The sequence below is a fragment of the Crocuta crocuta genome, unplaced genomic scaffold (assembly GCF_008692635.1).
Source record: "Crocuta crocuta isolate KB4526 unplaced genomic scaffold, BGI_CrCroc_1.0 scaffold36, whole genome shotgun sequence".
Lineage (NCBI taxonomy): Eukaryota > Metazoa > Chordata > Mammalia > Carnivora > Hyaenidae > Crocuta > Crocuta crocuta.
The window spans coordinates 7,814,919-7,838,850 of NW_027532203.1; the positions used below are offsets into that span (position 1 = coordinate 7,814,919).

Here is a 23,932-nt window from a genome sequence, read left to right on the forward strand (position 1 = left end):
CTCACCAGGATGTCCAAGATTATTTAATTCATCTAAAATGAAGTAAGAGAAAATAGATTAGTTTTAAATAATTGAATTGCTCATTTAGTACAAACAGCAAGACTAATCAAAGAAGTAGGTTTCAAGCTATTCAGGCATGTTTAGTTTAGAACTTTCCAAACACCTTCCGAGAGGAGGTGCGTAAGCAGTGAACACGGAGAAAGGCTGCTGGGTCAGCAGGACTTGGAGGTCATGACTGCGTCCCCTGAATGGCAAAAAGCTGAACAGACTCATTCATAACGTGTTCACAGTTTTAGATATTCTGGCCTTTGGGACAAAAAGAGTCAAAGGATAGGTCTGTGGCCTCAACCATAACCTTCCTCAAACTAAGAAACAATCTCAGATGATTTTTTCCTTTTTAATAAACTTTTACTTGTAGAACAGTTTGAGGTATTACAGATCCAATGTGAAGACAGTAGACTGGTTTCCCTATTTTAACATCTTATGTTTAGTAAGGTGTATCTGTCACAACTAACAAACTACTAATGTTCTTCCCCCCCATCCCCAGGACCCCATTCAGGACACCACATTACATTTTCTTATGTCTCTTTAGGTTCTTGTGACAGTTTCTGAGACCTTCCTAGTTTTTGAGGGCCTCGATAGTTGTGAGGATTACCAGTGAGATGCTTTGTAGAATCTCTCTTAATTTGAATTAGTTGATGTTTTTCTCATAGTTAGACCAATGTCATGTGCTTTTGGAGGTACATTAGTGTCAGAATTATTAACCTGTACTCTCTGGTATAGGACAGATAAAATCATCTACGCAAACACCCAGGGCATGATAGCCATCTATTTTTCCTTTATGAATCTTATGAATATGCAAATTAGCATTAACAATAAATTATCAATGTTGCACTGTTCCTAAGATGTCATGGAGGGCCTTATTCTTCTCTGTGATGTAAAATCAACCGAGGACTATCATCTATTAGAGTACAGGGCTCTGTACAATTTCTTTTGCTTCTCGTCTTACAGACTTCATTCATTTCTAGTTACTTAGGTCGGCACCTTGTTCTTCCTTCCTCTCTTCACTGGGGTTGTTTCATACATTTGTAATACATTTAAATTCTCTGGTCACATCCTGCACTGCATCCTGGGATTCCCCCTCCTCTGGCCTCCTACTAAATGATTTTAAAAACTTGCATACAGGTATGCACCGTTACAACAGTCACACAGAATAGTTTCACTGCTCTAAAACAATCCCGAGCTTCCCCTATTCAATCCCCACTTTTGTCCTGATTAAGTATCATTAACAAAATACAAAAAATGAAGTAAGTAACATCAGGTTCTACAGGCTAAAGAAACCCAAAAAAGATACGATGTGGGACACTGCTAATGGTATGTGTCAATCTACCAATTATGAAACATCTCAACTTTTACACTTTTTTAGAAAGAAAAGTTGGATCCAATTTTTCCATGGTAAACTTCTGAAGTAGTTGCATAGTTGGATCTTCATCTCCAAATGTGCCGAAAAGATGTATGTGAAAATTAGAATTTAATAGTGTTTGCTGCCGTAAAAACCACAGAGAATCATACAGGTGTAGAAGGGGCACAGCCCAGTGGTAATTTCCATGCACTGCCCTGAAGCCAAACAGCAGCACTAGTTTTCCTTTGTTCTTAGATACCCAATGTTAGGAAGGTTTAAAAAATCATGCAATCAGGCAAAAAAGGAGTTAAGAGAAGGAAGACGAGTTTGTTAGATTTCTTCACATAGCTTCCCTCACGTAAGGCCTCTGTAGACAACAGGACCGGGATCCCTTCATGCTAGAGATCATTCCTGTTCAAAAGTGTGCATCAGGACAAACTTCACCGTGACCCCACAGAGATATGAAAGACAGGAAAGCCCAGGAACCAAAAGATTTAACTTTTTTTTTTTACTTTACCCAAGTAGAGCCCAAGATTATATAAAAGTTTAGAGCAGGAACTGAAAAAAATACTTAGCTATCTACAAATCCAATTTTGTAAAACAATGGGACATACTAAGGGAAGAAGGTAGCTTAAGTATTAAAATTTACTCAGGAGAACTTACACACAAGTCTTTGCATAATTAAAACGATTTAAAAGTTTATGTTGAAGTATTTTCCAGTTCTCTTTAGGTATTATGGTACAGATGACATGGTGGCTTAATCTACAGACTTGTAGCTTCCAAAGATGGATCTTGATTCATAAAATTGTTTATATTAAAATAGAAATATTAGATATTGGACAAAACGTGTTCCACAAGAAATTGCCCGTCCTGAGGCTCGCACAGAAAGCACATTCGCATTAGAGCAGCATATGATCAGGGCTAAAAGGATGGCTAAAATCATCGAAACAGCTATCCGTGATAGTATAGCCATCCATCCTTTAACAAATTCTCTAGATAAAAATTAACATTAAGAATTAACTGCAAACATTCCCTATTCACAAGATGTGCAGAGATGCTATTAGACGCAACAGAAGATAACTGAAAATTAGGTACTTTAATAGTGTGTTCGTCTGTTTGACAGTGTTGCTGGCAATTGACGAAACTCAAGACTAAGATACGATATTGTTCAGTGAAATTTCTTTCTTACAGCTAGTATTTTTTCCATCACTGCACCAGCAGGCTAGACAGAGCATTGCACCACTCCCCAGAGAAACCAGCATGCAGGACATTTGGTTTCAAACCAAAGGATGACACTACCTTCAGTGCACTCCACTGCCTCATCTGTTCTTCCTTGTTTCAGAAAAAGCAAATGTGAATATACTTAATTCATGATCTTAGGAAGGGCAGCCATCAGGTAAACAGAGAAATAAATATCATAGAAACATGCTAGCAAACCAACATACGCATCGACATCTCCTACTGCTGACAACCTACCTATAAATGCAGTAAGCTTGACCAGAACAACTCCCAAACTACCAACTTCGTAATGGGGGTCGTTAGTTAAGAATCATTCTTTCCTTTCTAGGTCTGTGATGATTATTTTAAAAAATGTTTTATTGAAAATCTTTTCCCACTTAAATCAAGATTTTTATAAAAGTTTTAAAGAATACTTTTTACCCCATAAATGTTTATGATTGTGATTTTAGTATATACTCTCTCGAATTTCTATATAAACAACATAACTCCTGATACTTCACACGCCATTGAACAGAATGGGGTAAAAGGCAGAATTTCCGTTGCTTAAATGTTTCATTTTAAATAATTTATATGGTGCTCCGTTTGTCAGGACGCTGAGTAAGACTGCTCACCTATGATGACTTCCACCTTCTTGCTATCTTGACTGTCTCGATCATTGTACACGTGACACCAGTAGGTTCCCTGGTGTTCCAGATCCACATAAGGCACCTGTTGTCAACATCAGACCACACACACATTTCCTTTTCAATTTTAATTTAAACTGGCTTGGAGCAAAAGTTATTTTTCTTTTTAAATGTTTTAATGTTTTATTTATTTATTTATTTATTTATTTTCCATTCATAAGCATTTATTGAGTGCTGCCTGGCTGGCCAGAGCTGGGGGGGCAGGGCCAGGGTGACTCAAGGCCACCTCCTCCTTCATGGGGGGCTCTTTAAGCGGCGCTCCCAGGCCCTGCTCTCTTAGCCAGGCCTCCGGGACCCAGGGGCAGGCCCTTGCAAGCTGGATCTCCCCTAAAATACATCTTCCACCGAGCTTGGGTGCCCCTACGCAGCGGAAGGCAGCATCGCCATCCTCACTGCACCGGTCTCCTAGGCAGAAGTGGAGGGACAGCAGGCGGAGGGCAAAGGTCCAGAAGACTTCCCGGCACCTTTGGAACCTACGCAGGCCACCGCCGCCGCTGCTCCTCCTGGGGCCGTGTTTTATTTATTTTTGAGAGAGAGATAGAGACAGTGTGAGCAGGGGAGGGTCAGAGACAGAGGGAGACACAGAATCTGAAACAGGCTCCAGGCTGCGAGCTGTCAGAACAGAGCCCGACGCGGGGCTCAAACCCACAAACCATGAGATCATGACCTGAGCGGAAGCTGGACGCTTAACCGACTGAGCCACCCGGGAGCCCCAAAAGGACTTTAGATATTCTTACATTATTTCCATTTACTAAACTAAGCATTAGCAGGCAAACAATACAGCGATTCCTATACCGTGAGTTTGGCGCGATACTGTTTGACATTTCAGTACGAGACCCTAGATGTGGGCTAGTGTTACGTTCCACTTTTTAGATTTCCACATTTAGAAATATAAGGATCAGTTAAGACTGCATAAGGGACTTGAAATGAAAATAAGGAAAACATTAAAACTCCCCAAAGGATATGAATTTTAATGTTTGTCTTAATGTTCAATTATATTATTTTATGTATCAACACAGAAAATACGCAAATAACCATTGCCTACCATGTATAGCTTTTTTGTCTCGTGTATTAACGGCGATTCATTTTTGAACCACTGGTAGTGAGGAAGAGGGCTCCCCACAGCAACGCACTGCAGGGCCAGCGTGCTGCCCGGCGTCAGCTTCTGGGGCCTCGGTTCGACACAGATTTGCAACTTGGACTCAGAGACGCCATCCAAACTCCCTGAAATTAAGAGAAAAATATCACTGAACATAAATAAAACCTCTAGATTAAAAATAATCTTTCTTCCTGTTAACTAAAGACGTGTTTTCAAGTTAATTTTTTTGTAACCCTTAATAGCATCTCCCCAAACTATGTTTCATAAAACTGTGGCGCTTCTGGAAATACCAAGGGATGTTCTGTGGATAAAAGGAAGCAGTGGAGGGGCGCCGGGGTGGCTCAGCAGGTTAAGCACCCAACTCTTGGTTTCGGCTCAGGTCGTGATCTCACGGTGTGTGAGTTCAAGTCCTGCATTGGGCTCTATCCGGACACTGCAGAGCCTGCTTGGGATCCTCTCTCTGAACCTCTCTGCCCTTCCCCTGCTCTTTCTCTCGGTCTCTCTCTCTCAAAAATAAATAAAAACTTAAAAGAAAGTCAGAAAAAAGGGGATGCTCAAGAGAAGTAAGTTCAGAAAATTCTGGGTTAAACAAAGTTGCACAGATTTTTTTTTTTTAATTGCAGGACTTCTCAGAGCTTTAATCGGTTAGTATGCTTTGTGTTTTTAAGAAGGGAAAATCATTCAAGTGGGTTTACATGTGCTTGGCCACAGAATCTTTTTGGTGGGGGCAAATGACTTAGTAACACCTGGAGTGATATTCATATTCAACACAGAAAGTGCTACATTCTACTGTTTGGCTTATTAAAAGGAGGAGTGTTGTTATTAGCATGGAATTAATATGGAGGGGATATCACTAGAATTTATTCCTGAGGTAGACACTAGAGAGCATTATTTACTGAACACTTGGGTTGCTGTAAGGCCCTCGGGGAAGGGGCCTTACACCAGTCTGGGCATAATACTAAGTCTCTGTCATGAAACTTGGTGCCTCACACAGTGCAGGTAATCAGTCTTGGTGAATGAATAGGATTGCATATACTTAACTTTATTTTTTTCATTTTTCTAAAACAGTTTAATTAAAGAAAGGTGAAGATTCTGAAAAAATTGGAGGGGGCGGAACCCAAAAGAGCACACCGTGGGAGTCCAGTGGCTCAGTCACCAAGAAACACTACCCTTGAAAAAGATATGTAAGTTTAATACAAATTTTATACAAAGAAAATGTGAAAAAATACCTCCATATGCTAAAAGCAATTAGGCTTCACAGATAAGGCCAGCTAGGCTATTTTATTTTTGGGGGTCTATAATTCACAAGTGTTCTTTCTCTTTTTTCTTCTATTTTTTTTTAAACGTTTTATTTATTTCGGAGAGAGAGAGAGAGAGAGCATGAGCAGGGGAGGGTCAGAGAGAGAGGGAGACACAGAATGGGAAGCAGGCTCCAGGCTCTGAGCTGGATGTCAGCACAGAGCCCAACACGGGGCTCGAACCCATGAACCGTGAAATCATGACTCAGCCGAAGTCAGATGCTTAACCGACTGAGCCACCCAGCCACCCCTCTTTTTTCTTCTATTCTCTCTTTTTAGTTCTTCTCTAATATGGGGAACTAGCTGGAGACTGTACAGTTCACATCCTCTTACCAACAAAGAGAAAGCAGACAGGACTAAAATGTACAACAGAATGTACTGGGATGATATCGTACAATTAGTTTTCTCATATACACACATCACCTTTCATTTTGTTCAATGCTTTTTGCTCTACACGACATACAAAATGGCACCACCAGCCACGCAGCGGAAGGGCATGGCCAGCATCTGACCTTCCGTCACACTGCCTTTGTTTCATGCTTAAGCAAGAATAAATAAACACATACACGCTTCACCCTGACTCAAATGTCCCCTGCATCCTTGGGATTTCACTTATAAACATATTAAAGTTCATGACATGCACAGAAGTATTCTAGAAAGATAAAAATAATTCCCTTAATTAATCATGACTATTTTTAGAGACCATTTATTCAGGTATAGGAGAAGCTAAAGTGAGAGAGAAGAGTGGAAGACAGACTGGTGACAGAAAGTCTGTTTCCCACCTTTTCTTCTTGTCCAGCAAAATGACAAAGAATATGGTTCTGGACTGTGAGTGTGAATAGAGAAAACAACATCTGACGGCTACTCTTTAGGAGAGACTGATTTTTTTAAATCAATACTAGCTCCTGGACTAAAAAGATAGATGACAGAGACTAGAAAAACAGTCTGATGAAATACTTTACTGCAGTGAGTGATATGTGCCCTTTCACGTCAATATCAGCTCTAGAGGTTTTATTCCACAACACAATATGTTCAGACAAGGGTTTGGGAGAAACATATACAGTGGAGAAAGAAAGAGAAGGGAAGTTCCCAGAGGTCAGCACCAGGGCCAGTCAGGTTTCCAGGCCATCCTAAGGCATCTGCACGCGTGTGTGTGTTTGTGTGTGTGTGTGTGTGTGTGTGTGTGAATCTTGACAGAGAGGAAATCAAAGCACACGAGATAAAATCTTAACAACTGGTGATCTTATATTGGTGATAAGCACATATGTGAGCTTCCTTTCCAGTACTGTTTTTGAGACCGTGAAATTAAAGTAAACATTTAAAATAAAGTAAGGCAATTCCCATTCCAGTAGTCAACTGAATCTATCACTTACCCTGAAAGTTTCCTGTTACTTCTGCGACATCACAAACATCCAGCTGTGACCACTGGCTGAATTCAAAGGTGAAATTGTTATTCACTCGACAGACATAAAAGCCGGCATCTTTGACGTGCACGGTGTTAAAAATAAGCTCTGATGCATTTCCATTTGGAATCTGTTGAAAGAATCAGTAAGAGAATGTAAATGAAGGACTCATCAAAACACACCTTATAAAATGTGCTGTGTGAAAAATGCACTGATTTCTTTGGAGCTTTGAAAAGCCTATTTTTTTTTAAGTCCTAAAATATTTTTTACTTAAAAAAAAAAACATTTTGAGTAATTTAAGACTAAACTCTTAAAAATCCACACTCTTTTACAAATGCATTGACCAGAGAGTCAAGCTCTCTCCCATATTTCTTCTAAAAACTAACAGAAAATGATCTGTTCTGTCATTTAAAAGTGTTCGAATCATCAGTATTTAAAGAATCTACAGTGGCAAATGTATAAGTAACACAGAAAGTTAGGCCTGGCTATTAATTTCAGTTAGGGCCAAATTAGCTGTGAGTATGTAAGCAAGTTATTTCACCTTGGGTTCCCATTTCCTCATCTGCAAAACTCCGTAAGAGGACGGACTCCTTAACCACTACACTTCTTTCAGGGAGGGGGCGGAGAAGGGCGATGGAAAGCACGTCGGTGATGGGAAGGAATGGCCAGCCAAGGGTCTCCCAAGCTCTACCCCAGGGCTCTGGTCACTGCATTAAGGTTTCTTTCCCTGTACTCTTTACTTTTGTAAGTGCCACCCACCTCCAGCACATTGCCAAGGGGCTAAGTCGTTCCACTACATCAGAGGTTCCTTGCAAATGTAATTTACTAAGTTCATCTCTCTCCCTCTCTCCCAAACCCCAACCAACTGAATTCAACTCTCCTCCCCTCAGAGCCCACACCAGAGCAAGAGCACTTTGCTGTAGGACGGCAGGCTGCACTTAGCACCATGTTAATGTGCTAGGTCGGCTTTCCTACCAGACTATTAACGCAGACTTTCTGTCTCCTCAAACCTCCTATAATCCTGCTTCTTTCAGCCACTGACTTCAGATAGAACCTCTCCTCCTTCTGCCCCCAAATCACACAAACCTTCCATGTTTCTCTTTATAGCTGCTGTCTTCTCTCCTCTTACAATGGAAAATGCATCTCCCAAAGCAAAGGCTACTTGGGCTTCGGGTCTGTGGGAATCCACTGAGAACCTCACGGTTGGTATGCGGACTAGTTCAAGCTGAAGAACACCTGGGATCGACAGATGCAGAAGGCAGCTTTCTCAGACTACCCTATCTGACTACAAGCAAACGCTTCTGGGAAACGAGGCTACCGTAAATTCCTTCTTCAGGGTGACTTTATCCAGGAAGGAGACCAAGAATAAACCTACTATAAATCCCCTCTCCAGGAGTTTTATGGCCATACTGAAGACGAGAAGACCACTTGTACCTACACGAATAAATATTATCACAAATTTTCTTATCTATTTATTCTTCTAGAAACCTCTCTGTATTTCGTAAAGAAGGCCACTTGTTCTTCCTGTAGAAGAAGCCACTTGTTTCTCCCTCCTCCTTTTCCCTATTAAATAAGTATATAAGCCTCTAATATACTCATGGAGCTACTTCCTTTCTAAGTTCCCATAGGAAAGAACTTTTTCTCTTGTTAACCTGTATTTCATCAGTTAATTCACAGGCACCCAGAGACTGAACCTAAGAGGGTAGAGGAAAACTGTTTTCTCTTCTGCCAATCCCATCCTCTGAGCTTGCTCCTTGCAATGGTCTCCCTGCTTTAGCATCTATTTCTTTTATTATATCACTCCCAAAAACATACTCTAGTATTCTCTTCCTTAAATAAAAAACCCCAACAAACCTCCCTCAACCCGTGTTCCCTCCTCTCAGCAGCACTGAAAATGCTAATTGCCCCTTCTGTCCTAAAATACTTTCCCTTGTAGGCTTCATATCACCCTCTGCTGGGCGTCCTCCAATCCCTCTTCCAGATTCCTCTCAGTCTCTATACCGGCTCCTCTTCCGCCACCTCATGCAGATGTCTGGCAGGCGTTTCGAAGTTAACACATCTAACACCAAATCCTTGCTTTTCCTCCCTGAATCGATTTCCCTCCCGACCTGCACAACCTCAGGAAAGAACATGTCCCCAGATGCGTCAGTAAAGCATCCTGGGGCCATCCTCGACCCTGCCTTTTCCCTCACGCTCCAGCCCTGCTCTATGGGGTCTGGCTGACCCTGCCTCTAGAATAAGCTGGCCTGGGCCCTTTGCTCGCGCTCCACTGCCCTACTCGGGCCCCCTCCCCCCCCCACCCCGTCCAGCACAGGTGCCGGCTGACTGGCCCTCCTGCTCTTCCCTTGAGTCTCTTCAAGCAGCAGCCTTGTGTTTGAAAAACATGGATCCTGTCATGTGACTTCTGTCGCTGAAGACTCTCCGTGGCCGCTCTCTTTGTATCGCCCTGATTCTTTTCCTCACCGTTCTGAGCTCAAAGAATCCCCTCATGTGTTTACTGCCTCTCCCCACTGCGGGGCAGGACGTCGCGTGTCAGCGCTTCGTATCCTGGCCTTAGATCGCGGCCTGGCACAAAGCAGGTGCTCTTCAAGGATTTGTTAAGTGAATAGCTCTTGAGGGGCGCCTGGGTGGCTCAGTCAGTTAAGTACCTCCTGATTTTGGCTCAGGTCACGATCTCACTGCTTGTGGGTTCGGGCCCTGCGTCGGTCTCCGCGCTGACAGCGTGGAGCCTGCTTGGGATTCTCTCTCTCCCTCTCTCCCTGCTTGTGTGAGCACACTCTCTTTCTCTCTCAGAATAAATAAATAAGCTTAAAAAAATAAAAAAAAGAATAGCTCTTAAAACAACCCCATGAACATAAGAATGGTTCGACAAAACTCGACTTGTGAGGGCTTTAAAGCTATTACAACTCTTCAAACCTAAGAAGCACCCCTCACCTCCTACATTTTTACCTTTCTAAAACCAGGGCATATTTTACAAGTGATACTTTTTTTTTTTTTTAATGTTTATTTACTTGAGAGAGAGAGAACAGGGAAGGGACAGAGAAGGAGGGACAGAGGATCCCAAGCAGGCTTTGCACCAACAGCACACAGTCCAATGAGGGGTTGGAACTCATGAATCATGAAATCGTGACCTGAGCCAAAGTCAGACACTTAACTGACTTAGCCACCCAGGCACCCCTACAAATGATATTCTTAATGTAGTAAGTATTATCTGTTAATTTCTCTTTCAGAAGGCGTTTATTAAAACAAAAGCAACTTTGCAATTGAGAAATGTTAAAAATAACTTTTTTATTTTTTTACTAAAAGTTTTTAAAAAATATTTAAAAAACTAAAAGTTTTTAAAAAATATTTAAAAAAAATACTTTTGAGAGAGAGAGAGAGAGCAAGCAGAGGAGCAGCAGAGAGAGAGAGAAGACACAGAATCCGAAGCAGGCTCCAGGCTCTGAGCTGTCAGCACAGAGCCCGACGTGGGGTGAGATCATGACCAGGGCTGAAGCTAGATGCTCAACTGACTGAGCCATCCAGGTGCCCTGTTAAAAATAACTTTAGTTACCATCTCCTGAAAGCCTACATATATGAAACATCCTATCCATTAAATCCTCATAAGCCCGGATGACTGGAATTCACATCACCAATAATGATAGTCAGGGTTCCAACAGAGACCTGTCAAGCACCAGAGCCTACAATCTTTCACTACATTTCAGCTGCTCTACCTTACCTGTGCGTAAGGGATGGAAATAAAAAACTGTATAAAGCCACACATTTCTTCTAAGACACAGAATGTGCCCATTCAGTAGACTTCCAAACAGAATTTGGAAGAAAGCTTAGTTATTCGACTAACAGGCTGAAAAGAATATGAAGTTTCAAGGTACAAACTAGGAGGAAAGGGAGGGAGGGGAGGTGGGGAGAGAGAAGAGAGAAGCCCACAACATGAGCCAGCCAGACCGGTCAGAAACACCCAGGGGCAGAGAGCTCAAAGAACTTTTAAGAAAAAAAGAATTCCAGAATGTGATCTTAAGTTATTTGTTGGGCGGTGCAGGGGTACAGTATTTCCACAGGAGGAACAAATGCTCCCCTCCACCAGCCCGAATTTTACTTTAGGATCTACCACAATGGCCTAGATCTTTTGATATAATAGTTCTGAGGAATGTTTGAAATAACATTCCATTAGCCTTTCGTGTCACCTTCAAAATATTTTAATTAAAGATCTTGGTTGCCTTTCTGCAGGCAGTTGGGAAGATGGCGGACGCTCAGACGGAGCGTGCCTGCCCAAAGTAGCCAACCATCTTTTAAAAGAAGAAGGGGGTCTTGACTGGAGAAACTGGCAGAGAGATGCTCCCCTGAAACTATAAAAACATAGGTCTGGGTTTCAAGATGCCCAAGGAGGCTGCTGAGGGCCCCTATATTGACAAGAAATGCCCCTTCACTGCTAATGTCCCCACCCGAGGATGGATGCGGTCAGGTGTGGTGACCAAGATGAAGACGCAGAAGACCACCGTCACCCACCACGACTACTGCCGCTGCATGGGGAGCACAGCGCTTCGAGGAACACCACGAGAACGTGCCCACGCACCTGTCCCCGGCTTCAGGGGTCCAGATCGGCAACCCTGTCACAGTGGGCGAGGGCTGGCCCTTAAGCAGCACTGCGCTTCTATGTGCTCAAAGGCGCCAAGGCTACCGGCAACCAGAAGCAATTCCAGAAGTTCCAAAAATAGACATCTGCCCACACCCTCCAAGGAAAATAAAATTATTTAAAAAAAAAAGAGAGACTTTGCTTGGAATATAATTTGTTGTAAAGAATTCTGTATGGATACGATAGAATGTACTGGTGATATTTACTATTTGTTAACATTGTTGCTCCAAGTAATTCCTAATTTCCATAATTTTTAGAGACCAGGGAATTGATTTTAGTATTGTTACCTTTTTTTTTATATGACAATTTTTGGAACGGTCTCAACGAAATGATGATTATTAACTACTTCAGTAATAACACAACCATGTGTATCAGATCAAAATTCTAAAACATACACTCAAGATAATGATGCTAATTAATTTGCTACCATTCTCTCTTCCTATGACTGATAAAGTAAAGTACATTAAAAAAGTTACCTCTTTATTCATTTTGAACCATTGATATTGTACAAAGGGGTGTCCTGTTGCCCGGCAACATAGCTTCACAAACTGTCCAGCCAAGACTGCCTTTGATTCCGGGTTTACAGTGATCCTTATTCCTTANAAAAGAAGAAAGAAAAAAAATTAAGTTACAGAAGAGAGGTTTTTCCTTTTTATGTTTCTGAAACCAAATTAAAGAAAAAAGCATTTTGGAAATAACCTCCATATTCATCCTAGCTGTAAACTGCCCATTCATAGGCCCTTCCCCGCCAGATCACGCATCTGTGAGGTCCAGGCTTCGTAAAACCAAGAGGAAAGAAACTCATCCGCAGAAAACTTTGATCTACTGTACTTCCCGTGACCAGAGGAGAAAACAGTTTGCCACGTTTCTTCAACTCTTAGACATTTTTTCTGCGTGCTAGCACCTCTGAAATCAGGATGCACCTTCTAACAGATCTATGCTAGACCCCAGTCATGATGCAGTTCTCAGTGCTGGCTCGTCAAATACTTGGTCACAAATGCTCATTTGGCTGGCATTTCAGTTGAGATAGGGGCACTGTGACAGTAAGACAAGTGTTGGCCGCTGAGAGTGTCTCCAAAAGGCATCTGAATGTCAATGCTATGACTTAGCATTAAAACGAAACTGTTCTGTACGCAGGAAGGCACGGAAACAGAACAGCAGGACATAAATCTGAAAAATGGGATACAAACATTTCTTATCTGAGAAAGGACTATCAGCATCAAAACTTGGAAATTTAAAGAAAATCCTAAGTCAATAATGGAATACCCTCCGCCTCCCGCCTCCCTCTCAGTTCGTCTCTCTGGGAAAGCCAGCTGCCATGTCACGGGGACACCAGGCAGCCCGGTGGGAGGCCCACGTGGTAAGGAGAGCAAGCTGGGACTCCTGTCAACGGCCCTATGAGTGACCTATCTGAGAACCGTCCAACCCCAGGCAAACAGATGGCTGCGGCCCTGCCTAACAGCTGGACCCCCCACCTCAGCAGAGGCCAAGGTTGGAGCCAAGACCACCTCGCCAAGCCACTTCCAGGTTCCTATTCTCAGAAACTGTGTGAAGTGGGGCGCCTGGGTGGCTCAGTTGGTTGAGCGTCCGACTTTGGCTCAGGTCATGATCTCACGGTTCGTGGGTGCAAGCTCCACATCAGGCTCTGTGCTGACAGCTAGCTCAGAGCCTGGAGCCTGCTTTGGATTCTGTATCTCTCTCTCTCTCTCTGACCCTCCCCTGCCTACACTGTCTTTCTGTCTCTCAGAAATAAATAAAACATTAAAAAAAAGGAAAAAAAATGAAACTGTATGAAGTAATACATGGTTGTTGTATTAAGCTTAGGGTTTGGGGGTAATTTGTTATACAGCAACAGATAACTGATACAAAAGAAACCAAAGTTAGGAAATTTTATATTTGCCAAATTAATAATACAGAAACGAGAGTTAGCTGGCTTTTAGGAAGGAAGAAGGAATGATCATTAAAACCTGTAAATATGTTAACTAACTTGGATTTAAATTTAACAAAAAACTTATAAAATGTAATTCCCTGAACCTAGTTTTATTTTCTTTCCTCATCTAGCCTGAATATGATCTCATAACTGTATGTTTTTCCTCTATGACCCACCAACCCAAAGGAACAAAACAAGATTACAATTGAAGAAGAGTGAGTCCAAACATCAGCAGTCTTAATACACCTGAGACGCTAAACTTCCCAGGACAAAAATAGTAAATAAGGTAAAACAGGTATGTGAAAACCATTCCAGAAAGATACCAAATAAAACCAAAATCCAAAATAAATACTTATTGCACACTTACTACATTTGAGGGTCTGGAGAAATCCTTGAAAATCGTTAGTAAAGAGAGCACAGCCTCTCAAAAGAGAATTGTTTGTTTATTTATTTTCTAGTTTATTCTCAAAAGAGAATGTTTATTTACTTTCTAGTTTATTGTCAAGTTGGTTTCCATACAACACTCAGTGCTCATCCCAAAAAGTGCCCTCCTCAATGCCCATCACCCATTTCCCCCTCTCCCTCACCCCCCATAAACCCTCAGTGTGTTGTCAGTTTTTAAGAGTCTCTTATGGTTTGCCTTCCTCTCTCTCCTTAACTATTTTTCCTCCCCCTGCTCCCCTATGGCCCTCTGTTAAGTTTCTCCTGTTTCACATATGAGTGAAAACCTATGGTATCTGTCCTTCTCTGCCTGACTTATTTCGCTCAGCATAACACCCTCGAGTTCCATCCATGTTGCTACACATGGCCAGATTTCATTCTTTCTCATTGCCATGTAGTATTCCATCGTATAGATAAACCACATCTCCTTGATCCATTCGCAGTTGATGGACAGTTAGCCTTCAAAAGAGAATTTAAAACCTTACCAAGGTAGAACTTTCCTATACAATAATTCTTTATGTCAGCACCGTATGGAAGAAGTGACACTTCTGGACTCTGTACTATGTGTTGGTTAGAAAGTACATGCTGAAGGCAGAAAATGGGATGAGTGCCCTCACCTCGGCCAGCAGATTCACAGCACTGCACTTAAGGTTCCCAAAGCCAGCCTTTGGCTAGGAAAGACCTATGTCACAACTCCAAGATAGAAAGATTCTGGTTTTCAAAGTTTATGTGTGATAAGAAAGGAAAATAAGTTGTAACAGAAGAAGGGGACAAATCTGAAAAATACGGGAGTTGTGGCTAAATGGGCTTTAAAACGTGGACGTCTTCCAGCCATCTCCAACTCGACGCGTCCCAAGTCCCTGTCGAACAAGATCTGCTCCTGCGAGAGGCCCCGCTGTCTTCCATCTCAGCCCTTCCTCATGCATCCGGTTACGCAGGGCGAAAACCTGAGCAGTCCTCTCGAACCCCTCCTCCCTCCCTCATTCTCCACCTGTGATTTCTCTGCAAGTCCTGTAAGTTCTGCTTTCATGTCTCCTCACCTGCAATGCCATGGTCTTAATCCAAGCCCCCATCGGATGCTAAGGGAACCGTATTACAGCCTCACCCTGGTTTCCTGGCTTCCAACCAGCAGCCCAAAGGTCTTCTTTTATTTTCATTTTTAATTTTTATTTATTTTGAGAGAGAGAGAGAGAAAGCATGAACAGAGGAGGAGGAAAGAAAGAGAGAGAGACACACAGAATCCCAAGCAGGCTCTGCACCATCAGCACAGAGCCCGGGGCAAGGTTTGAACCCACAAACAGGGAGATCATGACCTGAGCGGAAACCAAGAGTCAGACACTTAACCAACTAAGCCACTCAGGTGCTCCCAAAAGGTCTTTCTAAAACATAGATTAATGGATATCATTCCTCTGATTAAAACCCTCAACTGACCTCATATTGTACTTAGAATAAAATCCAAACTCCTCATCATGGCCTTAAGGTCCTACCTAAACTGACCCCTCTGACCTTGTCCCCTCCCCCTCTCCTGGCTCCAGCCCACTGGCCTTCTTTACAGAAACCAGCTATTTCCTACCGGTCCCCTGCTGGGTTTCTTTCTCATCATTAGGTCTCTAGCTTCGCCGGAACGTCTCTAAACGAGCTGCCCCCCACCCCCACCTCCTCTATTATACTCACCCCACCTCATGGTCCTCACGGCACTAACCATCTGAAATCCGGGTTTTATGTCTCACCTACTGAACCGAAGCTTCGTGACAGGAAGGATCCTGTTGTTCTTAGTCACCAATTTACCCAGCATCTAGAACAGTGCCCGGTATATTGTGATAACAGTGAGTGTTCAACACGTATCTGCTGCATGAACGTGTACCCCCATCATCATAATAAAAACTACTAGGCAGCGATTTACTGACTGCTTCATGCGTGCCAGGCCTTTTGATCTCTAATCCTCAAAAGAACCATATGGGTTAGATACTGATTAGATCTATGTTACAATGAAGAAAATGAAGTTATTTCCAAAAAGGCATCCAAATTACCTTGAATATAGTATTTAACCTCTGAGCCTAATTTTTTTTTCCCATTGTAAAATGGCAGAACCAGAATGCAACCTAGGTTTTCTTGGGCCTTAACATCCCCACGCTTTTGTTAATCCAGTGATTCTTTTTTTTTTTTTCCTTTGCTTTGTGAAGGTACATCTGATGAATGAAACATGAATAAAATTAGAGTGTAAAATGTGAGAATATACATACACATTGTGAAGCGATTATCACAACTGACTTAACTAATACATCCATCACCTCACATAGTTATTTTCCAGTGAGTTTTAAAAATATTTTATGTATTTTGAGAGAGAGAGAGAGAGAGAGAGAGAGAGAGCGAGTGCGTGCCAAAGCAGGGGAGGGACAGAGAGTGAGGGAGACAGAGAGAGAATCCCAAGCAGGCTCTGTGCTGTCAGTGCAGAGACCAATGCAGATCCAATCCCACAAACTGTGAGATCACGACCTGAGCCGAAATCAAGGGTTGGACGCTTAACTGAGCTACCCAGGCATCCCCCCAACTTTTTTTTTTTTTAAAGATTTTATTTTTAGGTAATCTCAACCCCCAACGTGGGGCTTGAACTCACGACCCTGAGATAGAGTCATATGCTGCACCGACCGAGCCAGCCAGGCGCCCCTCTGGTGATGTATACCGTACCTCCCGTGTCTATCTCCCGCCACAGTGAGAGGCCGGGCAGAGTGCAGTGTCCCGCCCCATGGCACCACTTATGAATTTACCACGGCAAATACTGTCTCCTGTTACACAAAGAGATGAGTGATGTAAACTAACGGACTTTCTCCCTACAGTGCCTTACAAAGAAACGAATGACTTTAATGGACTAAGAGCCCATAGGATCAGGATGTCCTACAAAGGTGTCCTTCCTTTGTGTGGGAGATAAGACTAAATGATTTTTAATGTACATTCCAACTCAGTTTATACATCTGTCCTGTGCCATCAATTTCAGTAGTCTAGTCTTCAATAAGCAAAGCAAATAAATACATGTAATTATTACTTAAGGCTTCAAAGACTGAGAATTGAAAGGCACTCTGTGATTTGGAAACTGCCCTCGGTGAGTAGTAAAGACAAGAAGTCGCAGTACCTCCCATGCCTGAACCGCACAAATTTCCTTCCTCCCACGCAGCGCCATGCGGCAGGGAGCCATGGTCAACCTGTAACCACCCTCGCGCGGCGCCCACCACTCACAAGGTGCTGAACGAAGGTGAGGACAAAAGACGGCCCAGCGCTGCGGAGGGTGTACCAAGGCAAACAAACGAAAGTTGTGTTTGAAAGAGTGAATACACAGCTTCCTGGCAAACAAGTCTATTTTCAGATAACATCTGCAAAGAAGTCAAAGAGGTTACTTGATTTCCTGTAAGCCGGGAAGAGTCTGAACTAGGTATGATGGACCATGAGGATCGCGCATTCAACACACACCTAGGTAGATGACAGATGCAGGACACTGACTGATAAAACTCAAAACCTGTTGGAATTCCCAAATGTAAATTAGGGTGATTCCTGACAGGCTCACCAGGGCTTCCCTTTAAGTTACTGTCTCTCGAGATGCCTTTAAATGTCAGTGTCATTTACAAACAGCTGCTCCAGGGACAGAAGTATTGTAAACACTACAGTCTATCTGTTTTCAGAGACCATGAACCAAAATCCCTTTCCATCAGCTTCTGTCCAAAACTCATCGTCAAAGTTATATTAAGAATTTCTAAGCTATCTTTGCAAAGCGCCTCCTGCTGTCCCCGAATAAATCCCATTTCTCTCCCTGCACCGGTCTCCCCCCCCAGCACAAACACAGCATGTCCATGGATGTCCCTCTCACACGTCAGGGTACATCTGCACCTACACTGGCTGAACCTCGTCTCCTCACCACACCCCTTCTTCTCCCACATCAGTCACTGACCCTGGACACCCGGGGGCACACACACCTTCTCTGAGACCTCAACACCCCTTTCCATCTTTCTTCCCTTCTCTCTTCTCTTTACTCCCATCCATACCACTGCTGCCTCTTTTCACTTCTTGATATTTTCCTTTCTTTTTTTAAAAAAGTTTTTAGCATTTTTATATATTTTTGAGACAGAGAGAGACAGAGCATGAGCTGGGGAGGGGTAGAGGGAGGGAGACACAGAATCTGAAACAGGCTCCAGGCTCTGAGCTGCCAGCACAGAGCCCAACACAGGGCTCAAACCCACAGACCGCGAGATCATGACCTGAGCTGGTCAGTTGCTTAACCGACTGAGCCACCCAGGCGCCCCGATATTTTCCTTTCAGAAACTTCTGTCACTCACGAAACACAAAAAGTTTCTCATGAGATCTAGTAGGCATACTTATTAATTTGGCAAGGACAGGAAATTGCAGTCCATGGGTTCAGGAGGCAACTGGGGTAATAATTCATCACCAAGTTCCTCAAATAGCCCAGAAATTTCCTACCATGACAGAATTGACATGGAGTCCAAGCTGGGGTCAGCAGACCTGGGCTCTAGTCTACTTTTGTCAATAACTGTGACTCTGGCGCAGTGGTAACCCCTGGAAGTCTCACTTTCCACATAAATGTGTGCTCACATTTAAAATTTAAGTGTTCATAGTAGCACAGTTCTGTTCCTTCACAGAACTATAAAGATGGTTCTGAACTAAAGGTATTTTTGTAATGTTTTATTTATTTTTGAGAGAGAGACAGAGAGCAAGTGAGAGAGAGCAAGAGCACACGTAGGGGAGGGGCAGAGAGAGAGACAGAATCCAAAGCAGGCTACAGGCTCTGAGCTGTCAGCACGGAGCCTGACACAGGACTCCAATTCACGAACCATGAGATCATGACCTGAATCAAAGTGAGACGCTTAACCAACTAAGCCCCTTAGGTGCCCCTAAACTAAAGGTATTTTGGAAATGAGTGAATAATATTCAACCATCTTGGCTCCCGTCTTAAAGACAATAAAAATAATTTAAAAAATAAAATTCTGATATCAGAAACATAACAGTAAGTGTGCTACAAGGAATTAAAAAGAAAAAGTGAAGTGATGTGAAACAAAAAATACGTGGGGCAAATGGAAAAGATGCCACTGGAGGGGTCTCAGCCAGAGCTGTCTCATATGTACGGAGAGTGAAGGACCTTTTGTATCAAGAAGGAAATAAAATGATAACATCACAAAGCTGAAGGAGGAATCTGGGATTCATCTACTGAAACCCACACGTAAGATGTTCCTTCTCTCTAACCATCCTCCTCATCTGGGCTCTGTTTCACCAATTTTGGGTCAGGACATCACTTCCTTGGCAGCCATTTTGTGACTGACAGAGTTACATAACTGATGGAGCCTCTAGTCTACTCAAGATGTTTTCACTTAACACAGAACAAACACAAACATCTTCAAGTGCACATCTAGGTTCATCATTTCCGAGGGGTACAGATGCCAATACTGGTTCCTTGGTATCAGGGTTTTTGGTCCTTTAGTGAGAAAATAAAGGTCTAAAAAACCATTATGGACCAATGGTTCAAACAACGTCAGCACCCGTTCAGTGCTCCCACTCCCCTCCAATTCCCCCTGAGATGACCGAAGGAATAAAGGAGGTAAACAATCAGCGCTGGGAAATGGGGACGGGCACCATCCACACACAAAGCAATTTTTCTAACATAAAGTACAGGCCAGAGAAACTGGGAGTGAGGAGTGGCTAGCCAATCCATGTGCTGTGAAAAAGCCCAACTAGAAACAAAGCAGAGGAGGGTAAGCCTCAGTCCTACGGGGCTCCTTCAGAAAATATATTAGGTGTCAGAGCCCATGGAGAGCACGAAGTTAGGGGTATTACCCTTGGCTTCGACCCCGTGCTAAGTGAGCGACCACCGAGCTTGGCTCCTAGTCAAGGGGATCGTTCCAGTTAGAGGCAGGGGGACATCTTCATCTACTTCTCGACTACCAACACAAATACGTAAAAGAAACCCAGTTTCTCAGAAAAAGAGAGAAACTCCTTACTATAGCCATCTCCTATGGTTATCTCTGGCTGTCCGCTCACAAACTGGGATGGCATGGGCAAAATAAGACTAAAATAAATCTAAAGTTTCCTCTTATTTCTGCATTTAGGTCTGAAAGGTCTGTTCTGACGTTCACAGTACCTTGGACAAAAGTCACGCTACTCACCAAAGGCAGACTTCTCTAGAGAGACAGTCAGAGAAAAGTCTTTGGACTTTCTGTGGAATAAGAACTAATGTCCTCCTATGAAAGTACCTTACTATAAAAAGAGAGAAAACGTGAGGACATATGTATTTTGTATTTTCACCAAGATACAGGAATACACTGAAGAGGGAAAACGGAAGATCAGCCGAGACTTGCTCCACACATACTTGTTTTTATTATTGTGTAGGACGTGACCATTGACAGGTTTGTCTTTCCTGTTAAGACTACGGACCTCTCCTAGGCAGGAACTTTGGTTTTAATCATCTGTGAATCACAGCACCAAGTGCAACGCCTGGAACAGCAAAGGGACTGGTTCATACAGGATTCTACACTACACTAAGTGTTTACTGAATAAATGAGTAAAATCCCCAATCAAGTTGATTTCATCAAAGCTTGCCTTCTTATTTACAATAGTTTTTATTCTCAATATCCTTATTAAAATACTAAAACTTTCTCTAGAAATCTTTTTATTTAAATTATTTATGGGGGGGAGGGGCAGCAAGAGAGGGAGAGAGAAAGAGAATCCCAAGCAGGCTCTGTGCTGTCAGTGTGGAGCCTGATGCAGAGCTCGATCTCACGAGCCATGAGATGATGACCTGAGCTGAAACCTAGAGCTGGGCGCCCAACCAACTGAGCCGCCCGGGCGCCCCTCTCTCTAAGCCTTATATTTCTTTATTCTGGTGTCTGCAAATATAGTCTTAGATTATTCACATAAAATGTGCATAGAAAGCTAACAATACGTCACTTCTTCCTGAAGTAATTTATCAGATCCTAAAATATGTCCTCTTAGATCAACGTTTAATATTCAAGTAACAAATGATTCCCAATGGATACTGTATGGCTAATATGACATAAAACTTCACAGAAACAGGGCGGTGTAAGTGTTAATGTAAAAATGTTAACATAGAAACTGCTTTCCTTTCCCTGTTTCCCCTCAAATGCAAGAAAGTCCCAGGGGATAACTCTCCAAAAGCTTGTTGGCCAAATATCAGAAGGATCAGTACAGGGGACCGAGCACTCCCAGTGATGTGCGAATCCTGCTATTCGGAGGAAAACGCCAAGAGCAGAAATGGGCCTGTCAGACGAAGGTGAGATCACTTATGCTTATCAGGTCGGCCCCGGATTCACCGTTGGCTTGTCAAAAATCAAAACCTAAAATATCGTCAAAAATTTCAGGCAGATCATTACACACAAATAAACATGTGACCCAATTTCGGTAAAGCCCAGTTTCACGCCTGGGAAACTCTGGAAACTCGGAAACCCGAGATGTCGGGCCAGGGGCCCCAGCACAGGCCATGAGGTGGGAGGCCTCCGCCGCGGTGTGGCAGCCGCTCACTGCGGCGTCCTTTCACCAACTTCAAGTGCCAGGGAGCGAGCACTTACTCTCATTTTATAAACTTGGCAACCAACAGAGAAATTGAGTGTGATTACTGAAAAAGGTAACGAGATATAAAAGTTATATTTACTTCCTGGAGAAGTTTCCTGCGTTTTCAGAGCCCTGCTACCGTATTCTCTGAAGTACGAGAACTTAGCAGCTGAGCGCCCCCGAGTGGCAGATTTCCTTGGTCACAACTTCTGGGTCCTATTCAAGGCACTGGGGATATAAAAGTTAAGGACTGTCACCTCACGAGGAAGTTCACGGATTGGTGACAGACAATTTCGCCCCGATGCGGGCCGCATCAGCAGTGGTTATTTCCAGCCCATCCCTCCTGGTAGGAACAGGGACGTCATCAAAACGAGTTAACGACAGCGAATCTTATGATTGTTGCTGGGATAAAGATGAAGGCGAAGAACAGTCAGCGGGTATCTTGCCACTACGCAGAAAGCCACTCTTGGAGGGAAGCCAATAACGAGAAAGGAAGGGCAAAGATGAAAACAAACCAGTTCCTTGAAAAGATGGTCTCTGGCTTCTCTTGAGCCCAATCTGCTCTGAGACTTTTCAGTTAGAATTTATTCCCTTTATCACGCCAAGCTGACTTGGGGCTTCTGGTAAACATGGCTGACAGCAAACCACTACCACGTGCCCCTAGTTCCCGAACCCCAGAACTAAGTCAAAAATAAGATCTAAATTATAATGTTAGGTTCCTCATGTTAAACTAACCATATTATCACAAATAACCTGGCTATGAATAAAAACTGCATACCTCAAAACCACGTGAGCAGAGAGCATGAGTCCTTAGCCCATGGCCTAATCTCGACTGGCCTCTCTGACTGTAGTGGGACCCATAATGGCAAACTGGACCCCTGAGAAAGAGGGTCTGCAGTGCCGCTGCCAACCAGTGACTTAGCACACGTGGCCTCTCTTGCCTGATGTGACTGCAGAGGACCAACCCCATGTGTGTGTGTGCGGGGCGGGGTGGGGAGAGGCTTTTCCTATCTCTCACACCCGATCCTGGAAGTAAGAAATCCCACTCAGTATTGGTATATCCAGAAAAAAAATCACAGTTGAGTCAATCAATAATTCAAATGCATCACGTTGGCAAAATACTTAAACAATAAACATCTGTCACATCTGCTTTATTGCCTTCCTATAGATATGCACGTATCAATAAATATGTATTTATTTATTTTTTTGGCTGCATTCTTTCTTTCTTCTTCTTTTTTAAAAAAATAATATCTACCCCCAATGTGGGGCTCAAACTCATGATTCCAAAATTAAGAGTCATGGGCTCTACTGACTGAGCCTTGGCTGCACTATTTCAACATAAACTATAGAAATCTTAACCCTAAATACTTTATAAGTTTTTTTAAGTAGGCTCCACACCCAACGTGGGGCTTGAGCTCACAACCCCAAGATCAAAAGTCCCACGCTCTACTGGCTGACCCAGCCAGGCACCCCATCCCCTAAATACTTTAGTATGCATCTCCTCGGAATAAAGACATTCTTCTATAGAGCTACACCATTATCCCATGATAATTCCCTAATATCCAATATGTATGTTAAATCTAAATTGTTTTACTTGTCCCCAAATTGTCTTCTATCTAGTTGATGTTTTTGAACCACAATCAAATCGATGTTCGTGTGTTGAATTTGCTTTTTATGTCTTCTTTAGTCTCAACCTGGGGGAGAAAATGAGGCTTCAAATGTTTACGTTTTCCAAAACTATTTAACACAATTCATTGTCAAATGAGATATTTTCCTCTTAGTTTGTCTCCACAAACTCCTGGGGAATATACCTAAGAGAAGAACCTACCTGGGGGGCTGAGAAGCAGAAGAACTTCAGTGTGCTCCATTGCCTGCAGGAAGTCACTCAACTCTGTGACCGTACAACCTTTCTCACCCATTAGCTTCAGTAAACATAGGCTTGGGCTTCCTTCAGGCTCCAAGACCTTAAGAGAACACTGCTCCAAGTCCAGACAACTGCAAACAACAGATTTAATTCAAGTCAACAACGTTCTCCAACGTGATATGCCTGCTATATGTTTGGCATGGCTGCAGCTGTTATAGGGAATAAACCGCAAGTCGCTGAGTGGTGTCATTTATGAATCTACTGTCCTTTCCTCCTCCTTCTGCCTTCAGGGGGGATTCCTCTCTACGCCTGTCTCCAGATGAGCTCCCGTGACAACTGAATCAGAAGATGAGAGAAATCTTAAAACAGGGAGT

General features: G+C 43.0%; 1 protein-coding gene and 1 pseudogene across 4 annotated transcripts in view; one reads left to right on the top strand and one right to left on the bottom strand.

Annotated features, from left to right (window-relative positions):
• MALT1 (MALT1 paracaspase) overlaps positions 1–23,686 on the bottom strand; it is a 53,549-nt gene extending 29,863 nt beyond the window's left edge. For 2 of the 4 annotated variants that reach the window (XM_077777705.1, XM_077777703.1), the window contains exons 1-7: positions 23,523–23,686; positions 12,234–12,355; positions 7,095–7,254; positions 4,370–4,548; positions 3,253–3,349; positions 2,702–2,734; positions 6–32 (exon numbers count right to left, since the gene is read on the bottom strand). In XM_077777705.1, coding sequence (XP_077633831.1) covers positions 6–32; positions 2,702–2,734; positions 3,253–3,349; positions 4,370–4,548; positions 7,095–7,254; positions 12,234–12,355; positions 23,523–23,613 — 709 coding nt within the window. In that variant the 5' untranslated portion in view covers positions 23,614–23,686. The remainder of the gene's footprint in view (positions 1–5; positions 33–2,701; positions 2,735–3,252; positions 3,350–4,369; positions 4,549–7,094; positions 7,255–12,233; positions 12,356–23,522) is intronic. The other 2 variants (XM_077777706.1, XM_077777704.1) reach the window with 1 other exon arrangement.
• On the top strand, positions 11,364–11,839 carry LOC144242577 (small ribosomal subunit protein uS17 pseudogene; annotated as a pseudogene).
• Positions 23,687–23,932: the final 246 nt, after the last annotated feature.